General features: G+C 37.2%; 4 protein-coding genes across 4 annotated transcripts in view; 2 read left to right on the forward strand and 2 right to left on the reverse strand.

Moving 5' to 3' along the window:
- LOC106137262 (hillarin) overlaps nt 1-6,892 on the forward strand; it is a 53,554-nt gene extending 46,662 nt beyond the window's left edge. The window contains exons 8-15 of the mRNA XM_013338063.2: nt 595-821; nt 1,320-1,538; nt 2,235-2,443; nt 2,856-2,986; nt 4,032-4,175; nt 4,502-4,615; nt 5,132-5,309; nt 5,684-6,892. Of these exons, the coding sequence (XP_013193517.1) occupies nt 595-821; nt 1,320-1,538; nt 2,235-2,443; nt 2,856-2,986; nt 4,032-4,175; nt 4,502-4,615; nt 5,132-5,309; nt 5,684-5,820 (1,359 nt within the window). The 3' untranslated portion in view covers nt 5,821-6,892. The remainder of the gene's footprint in view (nt 1-594; nt 822-1,319; nt 1,539-2,234; nt 2,444-2,855; nt 2,987-4,031; nt 4,176-4,501; nt 4,616-5,131; nt 5,310-5,683) is intronic.
- LOC106137263 (dystrotelin) lies at nt 6,826-14,271 on the reverse strand. The gene is made up of 11 exons (XM_013338065.2): nt 14,079-14,271; nt 13,786-13,922; nt 13,289-13,490; nt 12,531-12,762; nt 11,970-12,131; nt 11,212-11,343; nt 10,597-10,850; nt 9,810-9,939; nt 9,204-9,519; nt 8,671-8,868; nt 6,826-8,116 (listed from the first exon to the last, which is right to left on the reverse strand). Exons 1-11 carry the CDS (start codon nt 14,135-14,137, stop codon nt 7,992-7,994), a joined length of 1,947 nt encoding a protein of 648 aa, XP_013193519.1. The 5' UTR covers nt 14,138-14,271; the 3' UTR covers nt 6,826-7,991.
- A 380-nt stretch (nt 14,272-14,651) lies between these two features.
- On the forward strand, nt 14,652-16,379 carry LOC106137244 (inactive selenide, water dikinase-like protein). Its single transcript, XM_013338043.2, has one exon. The coding sequence runs from the start codon at nt 14,769-14,771 to the stop codon at nt 15,975-15,977; it is 1,209 nt and encodes a 402-aa protein (XP_013193497.1). The 5' UTR covers nt 14,652-14,768; the 3' UTR covers nt 15,978-16,379.
- Nucleotides 16,380-18,197: 1,818 nt separating this feature from the next.
- Nucleotides 18,198-19,651, reverse strand: LOC106137248 (DET1- and DDB1-associated protein 1). The gene is made up of 4 exons (XM_013338048.2): nt 19,520-19,651; nt 19,271-19,409; nt 18,671-18,732; nt 18,198-18,559 (listed from the first exon to the last, which is right to left on the reverse strand). The coding sequence occupies exons 1-4, from the start codon at nt 19,520-19,522 to the stop codon at nt 18,458-18,460; spliced, it is 306 nt and encodes a 101-aa protein (XP_013193502.1). The 5' UTR covers nt 19,523-19,651; the 3' UTR covers nt 18,198-18,457.
- Between the last annotated feature and the right edge of the window lie 109 nt (nt 19,652-19,760).

A 19,760-nucleotide genomic window follows, 5' to 3' on the forward strand; every position in this document is an offset into this window, starting at 1 on the left:
AACGTGGCCTTTCAGTCTTTTCAAGACTGCTGGATCTGTCTACCTCGTAAGGGATATAGACGTGACTCTCTTCTCTATATTCTTACATAGATCACGTATCTTCCCCGGCTGGATAGGCAGAGAATAGGTACATATTATTACGTACTACTTTTGCTTCATCCATAATCATCAGTCTTTTCTGCATAGTGGCAGCTTTAGGTTTGAGATAACTTGACTTGACCTTTACCCAGGCCGTCCTCGATTATTCTATTTATATATATGATATGATCTTAAATATCATGCTTCTAATTATAGAGATATGAATCCTTAAATATTTACAAGCCAATAGTAATAGAAGTAACGGCATATATTTAGCTATATTTATTTGTTTGTTACCTATTCGCGGGTTATCTACCGAAAAAATCTTCTTGGCATATCATGTAATTAAGAATTCGTAGAAGGAGGACATACCCTATGTCCTCCTTTAAAACTTTAATTTTTCCGTGGGATTTACGAAAATCCTGTATTCTTTTGTAGGTGGTGGCGTTATATTCGTCGCTTTTTCACGCGAGCGAAGCGGTAAAAGCTAGTTCTTATACATTCATATTTTTCCAGGTGGCACAAGAAGACCAAAAAACGTTTACAGATCTAGTCCGTCAGCTGGTGGGGCGTTGCGCGACTGATGTGGAGAAGGCGCGGACTATCTTCCGCTGGATCACGGTGAAGAACCTGAACAACATCCAGTTCGACGACAACCTCCGAGGGGATTCCCCGCTAGGCCTGCTTAGAGGCATCAAGCACGGCACTGAAAGTTACCATGTACTGTTTAAGAGATTGTGCAGGTAAGGTTTTAAATTGAAAGAAGCTAAATCTTATAATTATTTGTTTGTTTGTTATATCTTTATTGCTTAGAAATTTACACAGTAACAAGAAAATAGTAAGTATATAGTTATAAAAGAGACAAATCACTTGCAATGGCTGACTTATCCCATGAAGGGATCTCTTCCAGTCAACCGGCAAACAAAAAAGGAAATAGATAATTCTTACGGAAATCTGTCAGATGATTTTTGGATAGAACATTTTTATGCTTTGAGTCTCTTTTCAAAGAAGATTCTCTATTTCGGACGGCATGCAGAACTAAAGTACATACATCACGAGACGGGAGAAAATTTGTGAAGATCGCAGCCCGTGGAAATCTGAACCTGACCCATCCCTGTAGGAATCAAATGAAGTTTTCGCCAATATTATCCTTGTTATACTTTCCTTTTAAATAACAAAATGGCCGATGAAGATATTGTCCTACGCTATCAATTAGTCAGAATTTATTGAATCATTTCCAGCTACGCCGGCCTCCACTGTGTCGTGATCAAAGGCTACAGCAAATCCGCCGGGTACCAGCCGGGCGTCAGGTTCGAAGACAATCGGTTCAGGAACTCCTGGAACGCGGTATACGTGGCCGGAGCCTGGCGGTTTGTCCAGTGCAACTGGGGGGCGAGGCACCTGGTCAACGCTAAAGATGCACCCAAGCCTGGGAATAGGGGGAAGAGCGATAGTTTGAGGTTTGTATCTTGCGTGAATTTGCTTTCCATCAAAATCAGTATCAGTTTCATCTTTCCGAAGAAGAAGGGGTTAGTTGACCATTCAGAAAGCCGTCTTTTCAGGAGCAGCAGCAGAGCAGGAGTTTATAGGTATCGTAACGCTGGAAGGTTATTATATCAAAGTATTGGGGTAGATCCCTACAACAAGTCAATGAGGCGTGAGATTCGAAAAGTATTTTGGTTGCTCAGACAAAATGAAGCATTTCATAAATATATACAAAAATATCCCAAAAAACTAATTTCATAAATGGCAAATCTCTGTGGCCAATTATTCTTCTTACTAATCCTCTTAAGGTTACTAGCATTAGGCGGCTCCACTAAGACGAACGACTAACACTAAGAGCGGAGCGAAGAGGAGACGTGTGGGGATCGACCAATCATATTACATGAAATCCACATCTCGTCTCCGCTCCGCTTCAATGGAAACAGTCAAGCAGAGACAAGGGGCGGAGTGACGTGGTAGAAATCAATAGCTCTGCTCTTCTCAGCTCCGCTCGTCTCCGCCTCAGTGGAATCACGTACCTACCTCTTTTCACAGCTCTGTTCCTCTCAGCTCTGCTCGTCTCCGCTTCAGTGGAGCCGCAGCCTTACATTTTATAATAATCTGTCAATCTTCCTGATGATCCCAACTAAAAACTTATTGTAACATCATTGCAGATATGAATATGATGACCACTACTTCCTGACGGACCCTCGGGAGTTCATCTACGAGTTCTTCCCCCTGCAGTCCGACTGGCAACTCCTGAAGACTCCGATCACTCTCCACGACTTCGAAGAGTTGCCGTTCGTACGCTCGCTGTTCTTCAGATACGGACTGTACTTTAGCGATCCGAACACTAAGGCTGTTATGTATACTGACTCCACAGGTGAGGAATAAACAAAATTAAATTCCATCAAGATCAATTCCCGTTCAAGCTGTAACTAATATCGACTTGCGGTTGTGTAAAAGCAAAAATTTAAGGGCAAACCCATACTAAATATAGGTATTAAAGGTACAACAGAAAACTGGACGTTTTTCAGAGCAATATAACTATGACAGCTTTGTGTCCATTTAACATCACTGGTAAGGGGAGATTATAAAGACCAGCGACAAATCCACGCACCCCTTTGGCATTCTGATAAATTCTACTCCTGTGGAAGACCAAAACCTACCTGGCGGTATTGATTTGTCATCGTCCTTTAAAAGCTTATCCCAGCGACAAGCGTCTTAAGACGGACCTAGAGAGCGGGATGATCAGGGAATAACAGTATTGATCATTTTTATTTCATACATTGCAGGTGCGGCGACTATGCGCATAGCCATGCCGGCACACATGCAGAGCTCCCTCATCTTCCACTACAACCTCAAGTTCTACGACACGGAGGGCGACGGCTTCGACGGCGTCAGTCTCAAGAGATTCGTCATGCAGGTACTGTACACACATCTTGGTGATTGAAACCGCTTTTACACTGTGCCGTGTGGTTCCCGGCACCAATAAGTAATTCAATAAGAATAGGACCACTCCATCTCTTTCCCATGGATGTCGTAAAAGGCGACTTAGGGATAGGCTTATAAACTTGGGATTCTTCTTTTAGGCGATGGGCTAGCAACCTGTCACTATTTGAATCTCAATTCTATCATTAAGCCAAATAGCTGAACGTGGCCATTTAGTCTTCAAGACTGTTGGCTCTGTCTACCCCGCATGGGATATAGACGTGACCATATGTATGTATGTATGTTTGTGTGTTTACACTGTATATATACGAAGGTTACATGCTGTAATTTCACAAATATCTGGCCATGCCGCCCCCGCCGGCTCAAAATAGAAGGAGCAGGCCGATAATTGACAGACATCGCGAAAGATGATGTGCGAGACAATGACCTTAAATCTGAGGACGCCGAATAGGTCAAAAGGCAGACCCCGCATCCTTAGCACATTAACCGAAGGAATAAAGAGAGAAAATTACAAAATTAATGCTCATTAGTCTGTAACTAGCCCATATAATTATTGGTTCATAGGAGGTATAACGGGAATCGTTTCATGTGCTTAGTGATCAAAGCTGGCTAGCGCTTAACTCCTCCCTGGGAGGTCGCAATCAGGAAAAACGACAGATGAGTTTAAAATCTTACATAGGTAACCTACCATCATGCCTGTTTCCTATTGTGGTAGTAGAAGAGACTGGATTTCCACTTGCTACAATCCGTACAGACCTCTCGCTTCACTCATTACGAGCATATTCGATGAGTACAGGTACTAACATAACATCTTCCCTATTTAAGACATTCTAAATTGGCTTATAAATTCCTTTTGTTGACATATCCAAAACATCTCAACATACACTTTTCAATTTTATTCCACCACATCCTCTTTCACTCCACACATTTCTCTTAACTACATGAGTTTCTAAACTACTAAAATTAAATGTCTCCACATATTTCTAAACTACTAAAATAAAATTTACTCCACGTTGCAGTCGGTGGTAGGCAACGTGGTATCGTTCCGAGTACACGCGCCCTGCAGCGGAGCCTTCCTTCTGGACATCTTCGCGAACGCGGTCACCCCACGGGAGTACCTGACGGGAGAACCCATGAAGTTCAAGAGCGTTTGCAAGTTCAAGGTACGATAAAGGTTGCCAACAACAAGTTCTCAGGCTGTGTGGTATTATAGGGTATGCAGAGCTATTCTTACATCAGAATTCCATCAGCAAAAATTTGGAGGTTAGCATGGGTAGTTTTTAATCAGATGTCTGATTTTTTTTTTAATGATGACCTCCCTTGGGAATAGCTTAAGCTGCACAGTTAACTATAATCGTGGATTACGTAAGTCAGATTTTACACAAAACGTCTGACCTCCGCAACCCTTGCCGTAGAACTTGGCCAATATTGGATCATGGTTAAAGCAAGTCTACTCGATGATAAAGCTTATAATTATTTACCATTACAGATCTGCTGTGCAGAGCTACAAACGGTGATGGTGCCGCTTCCCGACTGTGCGAGCGGGGAGTGGGGTCCCACCAAAGCGACCAGACTGTTTGGACTCGTACCTATCACTCATCAGGTAAAATCGTATCTGTTGAAGTGGCTTTTACATTGCATTTTCCATATCTCGATGTACGAAATTACTTTTCTTGACATTTTCCGAGGTAACATAAGTTTTAAAATGGGCGGAGCAATCGACATAACGTCGGGGATAGTGCAAATCCGCGAATCTACCATACGTAAAAGGTGCGTATCTGCAATAGATCCAGTTTAACAGGGGAAGGTTAAAACTTATTAACTTAATTAATTCAATTAATTTTAAGCTCATTTTTACACAAAAAGTAATTAGTAATGTGTTCTATCTCTTGGTCGAAATGAACTCTTTTCAAGTCGGTGGCAGCCTATCAAGATTTAGCGTGAATTTCCCGCGAAAACTTAAAATTGCTACATTTGTCATATACGCGGAATTATCCAATGCTAGTTACGCGGATTTGAACTATCCCCGACGATAAGCAAGTTGCACACACAAAAAAAAGTAATTGAATTAAGTTGTAATAAATTCAAATGTTAGTACACATTTTGATGAATGTTTTAGGAGGCGCTAGTGTTTGCGGGCCGTGAGCTGGAAATCCAGTTCCGCATGTCGCGCCCTCTAGCGGACTTCATGGCGACATTACACAAAAACGGAGTTGAAGAGAAGCGCCTCTCAAAATATGTTCAGCAGAGCGTCGCTACGGACATCGTCTCTTTTTACATCACATTCCCCGAAGAAGGTATGAAATTAACTGCACCTATTGTATTTTTATTTTCCTCAGACAGCGGGAATCATAACGTTTGTTTATGAAAGAAGAAAATATTGTCTTCTATTTGTAATCTGCATTGCGAGTTATTAATTATTAAGTATCATGAACACAGTGATCAGACGGCATTCGGCTCTATTGCACAGAGGTAACAACCTTGCCTCTAAACCACAATCTGAGAGTTCGGTACCCGTTCACATTAAGATGGAAAAAAACTTTTTCTGATAAATAACAAAATAGGTACTATTTCATTAAGTTAGTATATATCATAAGGAAACCTTTTCATTACTAGCTTATTCCCTTTTATTTTTTCCAGTATTCCTCATTATTTATTTTATTTTATACAGGTCAATACGGGCTTGATATCTACACGCGCGAGCGCAACGGCCCGACCGCGATCCACCAGAACGGCTCCACCGAAAAAGAGAAACACCTTCTCACTCATTGCTGCAAATATCTCATCAACAGCAGTAAACGGAATTAAGTTTAACATTAAACCAATAAGAATAGTACCACTCCCATATCTTTCCCACGGATGTCGTAGAAGGTGACTAAGGGCCTAAATGTAATGACTAAAGGCTAATAAACTTTGGACTTCTGTAGCCGATGGGCTAGCAATATGTCACTATTTGAATCTCAATTCCATCATTAGCAGATGGTATTGTTGCCTGCCCACACATTTTCTCCGAGGAAAGTGTTTCAATTTGTAACTATAAATTTGCCACCATAAAAATGCATTATGCATGTGTCAAATTTACATACCAGGTACTGTATGTATGAGTTGCAAATTTAAAAATCATATTATCGTGACAAATCTTGAAACCTGTGACGTGTCTCTCAGTATTTGCGTTTTCCCAGATGCACCCTGGGCTCTGGGCTCAGAACACCTCTGACCTAATATAACTCTGTAAATACAGTATTCCTAAAGAAGAGAGTCATTAACACCTGATTATGATGATCATTGTAACCTTAGTTCCGTTTTAACATCACAATTACTATAATATTAAACTAAGATGGAAATTTTTGCGAAGTTGTTGGTTTAAGAATTCGCATTCTTCACACAAATGTGTTCATTTATATCGCGTGGAATTAATACTTTTTTGTAACCTTAATAACCTCATGATTCTTCCTGTAAAATTGACCGTTTTGAGTCAAATCCTTAATTTTTATGCTATGTTTTAGCAAGCTAATTAATGCAGATAATAAATACGTAACATAATATAGGTAATTGAAATGCAAAAATAATAATATGTGTACTTATTTCAATAAATGCAACTAGCAATTAAAAAGATAGAAAATTTAAAATTTGTTTTATGGGTATTCAATGGAGATTGACAAAATAAAAATTAAACAACGTTTTTTAGTCAGTGGTTTCAAAACTTTTTGGATTACCTTCCATTAAATACTTAAGGAAACAATATATGATATGAGAAGAAGCATATACCCAAATGTAGATATAATGTTACATAAGTAAAATAAAATCCGTCCGATGATATAAAACATTTAATTTGTAGGATTATTCTAATATTTTATATACAATTCTATGTCATCTGTAAGCTATAATTGACATTAAAAAGCTATTCGCTCTTGTAGATTTACGAATGTGCAATCAAATTGCACAATTATAATGTATAAAAAATATACGTAAGTTTCATATAAGTCGCAGAATTATAATTTTATTATTATATATATACTTTTTTGTAAAACAGGCACAGTAATAACAATGCAGAATAGATTGCTCTATTTATTACAACGTTCTTATTCTAATTCAATGAAATACAGCAATTTATAATGCATTATAATGTTATATTAACTAATTTAAAAGCGTATTTTTTATATTCGAGGCAATATAATATTGTAAATTTTATAAAATACACATGTTATTTTTCTAAACATGTTTCATTTTTTTTTTTGTCAGATCTATTCCTTTACTAATTAATACTACCTAATATTAACAGTATCAAACCTACACTGAGCACCTAATTCGAGGACGGCAGTTTTAATTTTCCTTAAAACTAAATTCAGATCTCAAAATCACATAACATAAAAACGAGTATCATAGTGACAGCAAAAATAATTAAAAAAAACATACATCTTCCTCAATCAATCAATATTATTCCAACTATAAAAATAATACAAAGTCATAAAAATTTAAAAAAAAATACACAACCAATACTCAACGGCCTACTCTGAGCTAGTGTCTGACCGGGAATCGAACTCGTTACCACTAACTAGAGTGGTGGACAACGGTAACCACTTTATATGTAAGACTGAAATTGATGATAAGAATTTAAATGTGAACAACAGGTAAGACCAATTAACATTATAAATACATATCATCACGTCTCTTACGGGGTAGACAGAGCCAATAGTCTTAAACAGGGCTTCGTGATGGAATTAACATTATACAACCAATATTCTACAAAATAAAATGTTCCCAACTATTAATTGTTTGCTTTCTTTACATACTTACAGAAAACCAGGCGGTCTACATAGACTCTTATTAAGTACTTCTTTTTGATTCACAACCATTTCGGAATGAAAACTTATTTCCTACAATATTTCCAACCATCCACAGAATGGATCAATGTCACTTTTGTATCAAATAAAAAAATAATAATATACTTATATAAAATTCCTAACCAAATATGGCTACTATACTAGCCCCTTGTTGGTCGCGTTGAGCGTGGCCCGCTGTTCGACGCCTCGTATCAAAGTTCCCAGTAGGCCTTCCATCTCGTTTGCCGTTTCTCGTAACTGCGTGTTGTCGAAACAGGAGTCTAGAAGAAATAATAAGATATTATTCTTTCTAATCTGAATTAAAATGCAGTGTTCCGCACTATTGGAGCGTCGATGGTTGAACAGCCAAGGTGCCCGATTGAAAAAGCGCGACACATAGAGTGGCAAGGGGTCAAGGGAGTTCATCGCTTAAAGGAGAAATCCGAGGGTTAGCTCACTTGCCCTTGATTGACTTTAACAATCTGCATGGGAAGAAAAGCAGTTGGCACACATTATTTTTTTCTTCGCTTCCAAACCAAGATGGAAGCTTACAATTGACGGACAGTGAGTTTATACTGAAAACGATCTTTTACTGTAAAATTGGGAGTTTAGGAGACAAGTATGCGCTTCTCATAGCGTGCAGATTGAAAAAGTCAAACAAAGAAATGAACTAACCTTGGGATTCTTCTTAAAAGCGCAGCCAACCTTTCACTATCTGAATTAATTGCATCCATAATTGAGATAACCAACTGAAGGCAGCCTTGAGTTCTCCCAAGACTGTTCACTTTGTCTGCCCCATAAGGGAAAAAGACTTGATGCAACTACATCAACTCACCGTCCATAGCAAAGTTGTTACTCAATATCTGCTGCAGCCTATCAAGCACCGTGTCTAAGTCAGCATTGAGTTCCTTCATCTTGTCGTTGCTAGTTTCCACGCTGCGGATGTCAGCTGCATACTTCCTCTCCGTGGCTGTTATGGACCGATTAGTGTCAAGTTTCATTTCGGGCTTGTCGAGAGTTGCGGATCCGGTTTCTGTAAAGTAAAAAGTATTTATTCAGTAAAAATCATAAACAACAACCAATAAAAAAAGCTATGGATTTCTTTCGATGTTCTCGAACAGGTACCATGAATAAAATTTTAATAAATAAATATATACATATATATATAGGCGAAAGATCACACAGATTGAATTAGCCTCAAAGTATATATAGATACTAACACAACTATAAAATATTTAAAAATAAATATTTAAATAGATGAACATCTAAGACCCAGGCCAATGTTAACATTATCTAAAGCTTTGTATATCACCGGCAAAGCCGTGACAGGGCGCTAGTTAGGTCTACAAATAAAAATCTCAAACTTACCATTATACCAATTGGTGATATCATTCATAGACACTGTAGATATGCTATCAGACGTGGCATGCACCACGACCGGTCTCAAGGCATCTCCAGACATGGTCATCAAGTTCTGGCTGTCCGTCTGTTTGGACACCACGGAGAAGTTTCCAGAGTCCATGCTGAGCACCCTGGGCTGGTTCTTCATGGTCTCCGTGACTTTGGACTGCTTGTCTTCGAGCACTGGTATAGGGCTGAATAGATCAAATGCTTGCGGTCGGTCGATCTTATCTGATTTCTGGTTTTCTGAGGTTTGGTTTTGGGGACTGGATGATAAGTTTTCCTGTAAATTGAATTAATTAATTGGAGATACACTGCATAAAAATAAAAAAGGTCCAGAGTGTTTGTAGGCGTACTTCATACAATAAAAAAATGAGGAAGGAAATCTCCACATATCTGTGTAACTTTAGTTCAAGTGGTTTAGTTTAGAGAATCATAAAAGTCAAAAGAAGTTATTATTATAGTTATACCTGACTTGTTACACCTGTGGGTTAACCAAAACCACAACCAAAGAAAATGCAATAGGTATAAACGCCAGGAATATGATAAAGAGAAAAGTGTATAATTACTTACTTTTAATATTTTCAGTCTGTTGATCTGCATGGATATCTGATGCCAGTGCGCTTCCACCTTTATCTTGAGCTCGTCGTCGACTGCTTCTTTTTTCACGCTCTGCAATTGCGATGAGAGGTCCTCAAGGGCTCTAAAATATAAAAATAATAAAGATCTTTTTTTATTTAAACATAGCTTTTGCCCGGGGCTTTGCTCCCGTGGGAAATTCCAGAAGAAAAGTAGCCTATGTCACTTCTGAAGGTGCATCTGTGCCAAACTTCGTGGAAATTGGTTCAGTAGTTTTTGAGTTTATTCATTACAAACATACAAAAAAACATAATCTTTTCTATTTATTAATAAGAGTAGGTTATAAACTCTGTATAATACTCTACACACCTATTAATAATAATATTATAAATGCGAAAGTTTGTGAGTATGTCAATATGGATGTTTGTTACTCTTTCACGCAAAAACTAGTCAACCGATTACAATGAAATTTGTTATGTAGGTAGCTGAAGACCCAGAATAACATATAGACTACTTTTTATCCCGGAGTTCCCACGGGATTGATTCCACGTGGACGAAGTCGCGGGTGGCATCTAGTAATTTAATAAATTAAAAAGATCTTCCCACTCTAGGGGAAAATTCGGAAAATCCTAATTACTGTACATACCAAATTTTAGCTTCCTTCGCCCAGTAAAGAGCGAGTTGAATTACGCACTGACAATCAACGTAAAGCCAATCACCAACGCATTGTTAGTCAATAACAATATCTCAGCAACAAAAACTATAATGATTGATTACTCACTTGTTCTGAACTTCCAATTGCGTTATAATATCTTGCAACATGGAAGTGGGATTACTAGCGGCGTTCCCAGACGCTTTGCCGACAGTGGACGTCACCATGGCGGGGCGAACGTCCCGCCATTTCTTTACAGAAATGTCCATTTTCTCCGTAGTCTTTTTTGTGGTTTTTTTAGATACTTTCTTCTTTTTCGTCCGCGTGCAGAAGAAGAATCGCTTTATGCCGCGAATGAAGCTTAGGCACTCTGATGGTTTTAACTGAAATTATAATGCATATAACCACAGTTAAGAAAAGCACATTCGAGTATCTGATAGGAACCGATGTATATACAAGGATGTATGAATAACAAGCAAATATGAGCCTCAGCAATTCAAACCAATATTATAATTGTGAAAATATGTTTCTTTATTTTAGAAAACAAAAGTCACAGATAATATATAATTAAGAGTTTGGAGAAGGACACCAAGAATTTACGCAAAACATCATCATGATAAAAACAAAATTCGTCTGCCTCGTATATATTTATTTATTTAATCTTTTTAGATGAGCTGAGAGAGAATTTAAAATTTCAAAAGCTTGAAATTTGAAGCAACTTTAACAATTAAAGATGACACTCACCTCTCCATCTACAATTTCATGCACCAAATGAGATTTCTTATGTCCATTGACTGTAGACAAATCTTTTTCATACAGATAGCATTTCTCACAGAAGTATACTTCGTTGCACTTTGAGCATTTGAATTTGAGCACCTGTAAGTATGTGTAAATACAGTTCATGGTAAAAACTATTTCAAAAAAGGTCTTTCAATGTTGTAAAGGGCGACTAGGCAAATTCATGATGATTCAATATAGAAAAGATACCCTGCGGTCCCTCTAGAAAGATTGTGGTAAGAGTCACTTTGTATAAAAAATTGTCTCACCCAGTCCTAGACTATGATCAAAAGGCGTATCTCGGGCTTTTCTCTTCTCTGGAGAAAAGCCTAGGATAAGTCTTTTGATTGAGTGAGAATGTAATCAGGAGAAAGGAACTGAAATTGCAAATAGTGATTACTATTAAGGTTAAGAATCATCTCTTTACAAGGCATACCTGATTCAGATTCAGATTTATTTAGTGCAATGTAACAAGTGTAAATGAGATATGTTACATAAATATTAAGTACTGGTGGCACAGCAAACATTGAAGCAGCCACATGCCATTTACTTGGATATTTAACATCATGTGTCATGTATTAAATGTAAAGGAGTCGATGTTTTACCGATCAATTTGATTATTAAAGAACTCTGCGAAAGAAAACTATTGAGATGCTTGCTAAATAAGTATGTGTGATTTTTTTATACTGAATTATATGGAATAGGATTATATATGTTTTTATTACCTGTATGAGAGGATGCAGGCAGTAGGAGCACGCGGCGGTGATGTCGGCGCAGTTGCGGCTCGCCAGCACGCGCTGCAGCACGCCCAGCCAGCGCGCGGCCGCGCTCTGCGCCGCGCCCCACGCCGCGCACGCCGCCGCCGGCACGCCGAGCATGCCCGCGCTCTGTGCACAAACATATTCCTTTTTTAAACTCGGACAAAGAACTGCTTGATGGGAGGCAGCAGGCTGGAATTTAAAAAATGTTAAAACAAATGACTTTTTGTTTTAAAAAGTCTTACATACCTACATTCAGAGAGAAACCCCAGCTATACATTTTTTACTTAATAAAAAACAAATGAACATTTCTGTAGTAGGCACAGCCCATTATTTATTTAAACCTTATTAATTTAGTATATGTTTCAAGTTTTCAGTTTATCTAATAAAATCTGCTTGTCAATACATCAATATTACTTCAAAATATACAATTTATTATAAACCTTATTGTTCACACACTTAAACTCTACACTAGACCCAAAATTTTACCATGACTTTTATTGTAAGTTAATAAACTAAGAACCAAACCTTATCAAAACACGAATCAATATCATTCTGTATCTGGTCACACGGAACTCCCAAGTACTCTGGCAGGGCTATGACATTTGACATGAGTGCAGCCAGTCTCCGTGGTGACACACAACCATTGTGGTCGGCACAGCAGTTGGCCAAAGCTGACCATTTGTCAGCAGCAGATTCTTTGCTGAGAATTATCAGCAGCGTTTTAGCTGAAAGAACCCTTACTGGTTCCTTTCTCTCGCTGCAAACAAAATTAGATTTTAAAATATTGCTGTTTTAAGGAAATTTTATAGTAAATACCCAAAGCAATTTCTTTTAAAAATATTCAAACATATAGTAGCCTTTATTTATTGCATAATAGAACTGATAAGAAAATATTAACACATCGTAGCCAGCATTATGAGAAAGACAAAGCAAAAGTGCAAGCATTATATTAATGTTATTCTGGAGATGGGCATAAACTTTATTGTACTTGATATTGTTTCCATATAAATATATTTAATTTCATTATCTAATCACTATGACAAAATTTATTGTAGTCTTTTGTATTTTCTATGAAATTCTCCAGCAAGTAAAAGAGAGGAATGACATTAGTTGGAGGAAGCCTATGTCAACAATTAACATACAGAGTTGATACTGTGAAAATGAATTTTGTCTAAATTAAGGCGTACATTATGATTATTATGACAAAATTGATATGGAATTTGCATAAAGCAAAACAGCAAACAAAGAAACCTATCATAAACATTGAGCACCAGGTAACATACCTATCATAAACATTGAGCAACAGGTTGATCAACAAGTCCACAGTTAAATCCACATCTCCATTGAAAATTCCTTCTTTCTCAGCAGCAAAGTAGATGTCTGCGAGGACTGCTTCCAGCTCTGTGGGGTCCAGAGACAGACTGCTCTCTGACAAGCTCAGTTGGTGCCGAGCAAACACTCCGGCGCTGATACGTAATGGAGGTACTAGAAGGATATACTTTATTATTAATAAATTGAAAAATCTTACCTATAATGTATAAAAAATTCTGTAAAAGGTGTAGAGTATTATTGATCATCATCATATTGTAATTCACTTAAATAGCAGATTTAGACACAAGATGCAGACTCAACCTGAATATAGTACAATATATGCTGAACCTATGGAAGCTTCCTTACAAAAATATATCTAAATATAAATGTTTAAAAATATCCTAGGTTTGTTGTAACGCTAAACACTTTTGAATAGATATGTCTAAATCCATTTAATTATGTAGCTCACCATCTAGTTGTGTCTGTAATGCGAAAATTTTGAATGCTATCTTGTAGGTGCTGTACTTTATGCCATCATATTCGGCCAAAGATTCCATAATCTTTTGGAATTGTGGATGGTCATATTGCTGCTTGCTGGTTGTCTCACTAAAACATAATTTTAAATATAAACAATACATAAACACAAAGGATGATGTCGATAACATGTCGCGTGATTTTATGTATGTATGTATGTATGTATGTATAAACACAAAGGATGAGGGAACACAACACATAAATGTTCACAGGTGAAAGTTTACTTACTCCAGATAACATGGATACCCTGCCTCATTTTCAAGCTTTTTCCAATTGTTTAGCGCCATTGTTCGTCAATATATTTACGAGATCATAGTAAATCCATAAAATAAAATAGAAGTTTTTCACTATAAATCACTAACGGCCACGAAATATTTAAAAAGTTTCAGGAATTTTGTTTGACCCAAATTACAACACTCCGTTCCTGTCAACGTCAGATCAGCTAAGCAGGCAGTCATCTCATGACAAAGACGAACAAACCACAAAGCCATCATTTTTACAATGAAAATTACGAAAATTTAAAAAGAATTAATGCGGGTACCTCGGCCATTTTCGTCGCAATACAGTATGTAAGATTTTTTTTTTTTTTTTCAATATGATTTCCACAAACTTGAAATATTGTTGTCGATAAATTAGCAACCTCTTTTGCGTGTATCGGAATGTAGTTACTACAACAAATATGTTCTCTTTGCTCGTTTGTAAGAGAGGCGCAAAACAACCAATCAGCATTGAGATTTTGTTGTTTATAATCTGTATTAGCCAATCATAATTTCATAAAATTATTTTATTTCTTGTAGAATGATCTCGTTGTAAAGGAGACGCCATTTTGCAAGCGTCACTTGGCGGCGTGTCGGGTTTCCTTATTTTAACAAGAAATACCTCCAAAACTACCGTGTTATTGTTTTGTTTTTGTATAATATGTCTTACCAGTCTAGTGTGGCGCAGGATACATTAGCTGCGGCTCAATTAGAGATGGCCGGTAACCCCAATGCCCTGGCTCTGCGTCGGCCATTCGACCCAGTGGCCCACGACTTGGAAGCAAGTTTTAGACTGACAAGATTCGCTGATCTCAAGGGAAGAAGTTGCAAAGTACCGCAAGATGTTCTGGGAAAGTTGGTGGAATCCTTGCAACAAGACTATTCACAACAGGAACAGGACCAGTTTATGCATGTTGCTATCCCGCGCATCGGCATCGGTTTGGATTGCTCTGTGACGCCGCTGCGACATGGTGGACTTTGTTTGGTTCAAACTACGGACTTTTTCTATCCCTTAGTCGACGACCCTTACATGATGGGTAAGATAGCATGTGCGAACGTTTTGAGCGACTTATACGCTATGGGTGTGACAGAATGTGACAACATGCTCATGTTACTGGGAGTATCAACGAAGATGACTGAAAAAGAGCGAGATGTAGTTATTCCTCTTATCATGCGAGGTTTCAAAGACTCTGCCTTAGAAGCTGGAACTTCTGTGACCGGTGGTCAGACTGTTATCAACCCATGGTGCACCATTGGAGGGGTGGCCACAACAATTTGTCAACCTAATGAATATATTGTCCCAGATAATGCTGTAATGGGTGATGTGTTGGTCCTCACCAAACCTTTAGGCACCCAAGTAGCTGTTAATGCCCACCAATGGTTGGACCAACCTGAGCGCTGGAATCGTATTAAATTGGTGGTCTCCGAAGAGGATGTTCGCAAAGCATATCACCGTGCGATGGACTCCATGAGCAGACTTAACCGCATTGCTGCTCGTCTGATGCATAAGTATAACGCCCATGGCTCTACGGATGTCACAGGTTTTGGCCTTCTTGGCCATGCACAAAATTTAGCCTCACATCAAAAGAATGAAGTGTCATTTGTTATCCACAATTTACCGGTGATTGCTAAGATGGCAGCTGTAGCCAAAGCCTGTGGTAATATGTTCCAATTGCTACAGGGTCATGCCCCTGAGACCTCTGGAGGGTTGTTGATCTGTCTGCCACGAGAGCAGGCTGCTGCGTACTGCAAAGACATTGAGAAGCAGGAGGGCTATCAAGCCTGGATCATTGGCATTGTGGAGAAAGGCAACCGCACAGCACGCATCATTGACAAGCCCCGAGTGATTGAAGTACCCGCTAAAGATTAAACTGAATCAGTTGAGACATTTCAAAGTTGGACAGAAAACTTTTCTTTTTCATTTTGACCTTAAGAACACATAACACTTGATTTTTATCAAGAAATCTTATACTATTTGTATAATTTGAAGGTTCTTGTTTCTCATATTGTAAGTTGTTTCTGAACTTGCTGTTTTTACAAGATTATAAAAGCTAAATGATTTTATTGTGGAATAGTTGTAAGGAAGCTTTTAGAAAAACTTGATCTAGTGTCTATTGGTGTTTTATAATTAAATAAGTTATAATAATTAATAAGAGAACAATTCCATTAGTTACAGTCCCAGCATTTGTTTGCAGCTTGTGGACAGTTTCTGAAAATTATGACTTTTTAAGGTACATTATAAACTATTAGAATAAATTTATTTTTCAGTCAATATTTTTTTCTTTTTATTTTATATGTACCCACTTATTTTCAGAGATTCTGACCATTAGTCCTATCAGATCACAATCTCCTTGATCAAGGCTTTTCTCTCATTTCATTCATTCCTAATCACTTCTTGCCATGTGGTACCCGGCACTTAAGAATAGGAAGAAGCATATTGACCTAGTGGAAGCTTCCATTGCTGGTCTGCAGTGTAGAAAAAACAGCTTGTCCCAGCTGCTTTTCTTCCCATTTATATTGTAAAAGTCAATGAAGGGAAAGGCTTATAAACTTGTCACTATTTGAAACTTAATTCCATTATAAGGTACCTGAGCCATACAGCAACAGGACATTTTTATCAAGACTGCTCTGTCTACCCCGTAAGGGATAAAGCCGTGATTATTTTATCAACTACCTACTGAAGAAGTTTTGATTCTGTCCTGTATTAACAAGCACACCCACCTCACTGTTACTGCCATAGGTTTCTCATGAAGACAGAATTGTTATTACTAGGTAAGATGATGAATGCCGCGTTGGTCCCGGCCCTATAAAATAAGACCACTCAATTTATGTCAAGTGGATGTCATAAAAGGAAGACAAAGGGTCTTTGTCGTCCTTTTATTTTTTGCAACTGCTTTTCTTCGCGCGCAGACAGTAGGTAAGTTTGTCACTTTTGTAAAAACACATCGTTTATCATTTTTTTATATAACTATCATTTGTCTTTGTGCCAAACAAATATGTCATCATTATAATCATAAATCCATACAACTAAACGTAGCTTTTTAGTCTTTGCGAGGCTGTTGCCGCTGTCCTACTCGTAAGGGATAAAGACGTGATTATGTGTATGTAATATTACTATTGATGAGCCAGTAATCTGTTACTACTTAAATCTCAATTACATCATACAGCTAACTGTGTCTTTTCAGTCTTTTCAAGACTGTTGACTAAGTCTTTCCCGCAAGGGATATAGACGTGACTAAATATATTTATGTACTAAATTACATTCTATGGTAGGCGCTGAAATAGTAGGATAGAAGTATTCCGTTTGTGAGGCGGGTGTGGAGTGGGTCTCTAGCTCTATGTGTACAGTGGGAGAAGGTCACGACGAGGAATCATTAAATAGCTCTTTATAAAGAACAATAACAAATAATTTTATACAATTTAATAATTAAAGGAATCAATGTTGCATTTACAACACAGAAAATAATCATCACCGAAGTAATTTAGGATTGGTAATATATCCCTAAGAATTATATTACTTCTAATAGCACTTATTACTTTTGTCATGCTCTTAACACATAATACTATTGCTTTTATTGATCACTTTGTTTCCCTTCCAATTAAAAAAATATATTCTGCATAGGTTATACCACAGTGGTACTTATTAAAGGAGAAAGATGATTGAAATAATTTCTAATCAATTATGTCAGAAATATCGTCACACTACTACTAATTTGCATAAACTGTACTCTTTTTGAAACAGGCTCATTCACACCCGGGACAACCCAGTGTGGGATTATCGCAAGGCATTTGTAATTTTGTGGTTCGCTACATGTGTAGCAAAGTGACAACTAATTCCAGTACTGCCCCATATAAAAAGTGTAATTACACACAAAAATATAATTTCAGCTGTATGGAAAATAAAACCTATTGTGTCTGCTAAGCACAGGTCCTGAAGGCATTGCTAAGCACTTAAATTACTGAACACATCCTTAATTTAGTAATTAAAGTATGCAATATAGCTTGATAACTTACTTTATACTATCAGGTGCTTGTGATTGTATACCTCCATTGAGATTAATATAAAACTTAATTAATAACATGGAATGAATATAATTCATACTTTTATTCCAACATACTGAAATGTAACTCAAAAGTTACGAAATGTGACAGTGACATAATGTAATTGCTGAAATGGCACTTCAGAATGATAAAAGAAATTTCCCAAAAAACGTGAAACCAGTGTGTTTCGCGGATCATAGTGTAGTTCGACCTGATTACTTGGAATATAAATGTTAATATAAAAATGCCGTACACTCTGCATAGTCTATAACTGAAGCACAAACTAATTGTAGATGTACCGGAGTGATTTCAGTTAAGTGGAGAGTTGAGACATGGCCTTTTGCGGGGTCGACTCTCATCACCATTTTGTTCAATGTGACTCTGGTCTCGTTTTTTCGGAGAGTTGTTGTTCTGTAATTTCACAATAAAAATGTGTTAAGAATTGTTATTATTTCTTGATTAGGATTATTTCTTATGCAGGGATTTATTATGTAATACAATTAATTTCATTTAAAGTATTACCTTTTTCTCCCATTGCTGATGTAGATATCTTAACAAAATATTTGTTTTTTCTGTAACAATAACTGAAAAAGAGAGCAGTAATTGTTTTAGATATTAAAATTCAATTAAAGTTTATAATAATCATATTTACAATAACCTAGTAAGTGTAAAAATAAATAAAACTTAATTAAAATTATGCAATAAGTGGAAATAATTATAAGTATCTCATATAAATTATTGCAACAGGCAAAATATAAATACATTTAATCTAAATAGTAGTTTAACCTCTCTCAGCTGCCAAACCCGCGATCCTATTTACACAATTTTCCAAGCGAGACAGGAGTACTTACAAACTTATAGTATGCAGTAATACTCAAAAACGTGGTCGGTAGGGCGAGCATTGATACTGATCAGTAACCACTAGCACTGGCTCAGGTAGCTGAGAAGTTAAAGGTTTTGGTACCTACCAAACCAAGATGGTACGGTGTGCCGCTTTCTGGTTTTGCCTGTCTCTTATTCAGTAGTTTTTGAATTCAGTTGTTACAAGCAATGCAAACTTTTTTCTTTTTACGTATGGATTACATATGGTTATGGAAAAATATTTGAAAGCGTTTACTCAACTTTGTTCGGAAGGTATGTCCTTAGTAGGCAGATATATAGACGGTCTTTTGGAACAATTTCTGATGCCATGATCCGTATTGAAAAGGGTGAAGTTATGTTCGTCGTACGACGGGAGATCTTTTAAAAATTCTATCACTGACTGTAAAAGAAAACGTTTGGATAATACATGTAAAATAGAAGGTAATATTTATGGATGGTGCGTAGTTTATTGGATTGTAGTAATATGTTTGCTGAAATTGTTGCGCTTACCATTGTTTGTCTATTTAAGTAAAGTTAGTACAAACTGTAGATGATTTTAAATACCTAAAAAGTAAACAACCAAGAAGAATAATCTAAATTGATCGTGAAATTCGTGTAAGCAGCAACCAACCAGATGAGAATGACATAAGATGACATTTCGTTCATCTGTTGTCACTGTCAAAGATGATAAATGGCGTTGTCATGAATAATCTCAAAGAACACAGGCAAAGCAAAAGAAGACACAGGCACA

Source organism: Amyelois transitella, chromosome 19 (assembly GCF_032362555.1).
Source record: "Amyelois transitella isolate CPQ chromosome 19, ilAmyTran1.1, whole genome shotgun sequence".
Taxonomy (NCBI): domain Eukaryota; kingdom Metazoa; phylum Arthropoda; class Insecta; order Lepidoptera; family Pyralidae; genus Amyelois; species Amyelois transitella.

Excerpts from the sequence above, each read along its gene's own strand:
- LOC106137248 (XM_013338048.2), bottom strand. Across the intron at positions 18,733-19,270 it reads GGACATACCTTCCGAACAAA|TTATTGTTACAGAAAAAACA; the intron begins GTTGAGTAAACG and ends TCTCTTTTTCAG. Across the intron at positions 18,560-18,670 it reads ATCAGCAATGGGAGAAAAAG|AACAACAACTCTCCGAAAAA; the intron begins GTAATACTTTAA and ends GTGAAATTACAG.
- LOC106137244 (XM_013338043.2), top strand. The coding sequence starts at position 14,769 with ATGTCTTACCAGTCTAGTGTGGCGCAGGATACATTAGCTGCGGCTCAA.
- LOC106137263 (XM_013338065.2), bottom strand. The coding sequence starts at position 14,137 with ATGGCGCTAAACAATTGGAAAAAGCTTGAAAATGAGGCAGGGTATCCA. Across the intron at positions 13,923-14,078 it reads GGGTATCCATGTTATCTGGA|TGAGACAACCAGCAAGCAGC; the intron begins GTAAGTAAACTT and ends ATTATGTTTTAG. Across the intron at positions 11,344-11,969 it reads GCCTGCATCCTCTCATACAG|GTGCTCAAATTCAAATGCTC; the intron begins GTAATAAAAACA and ends ACATACTTACAG.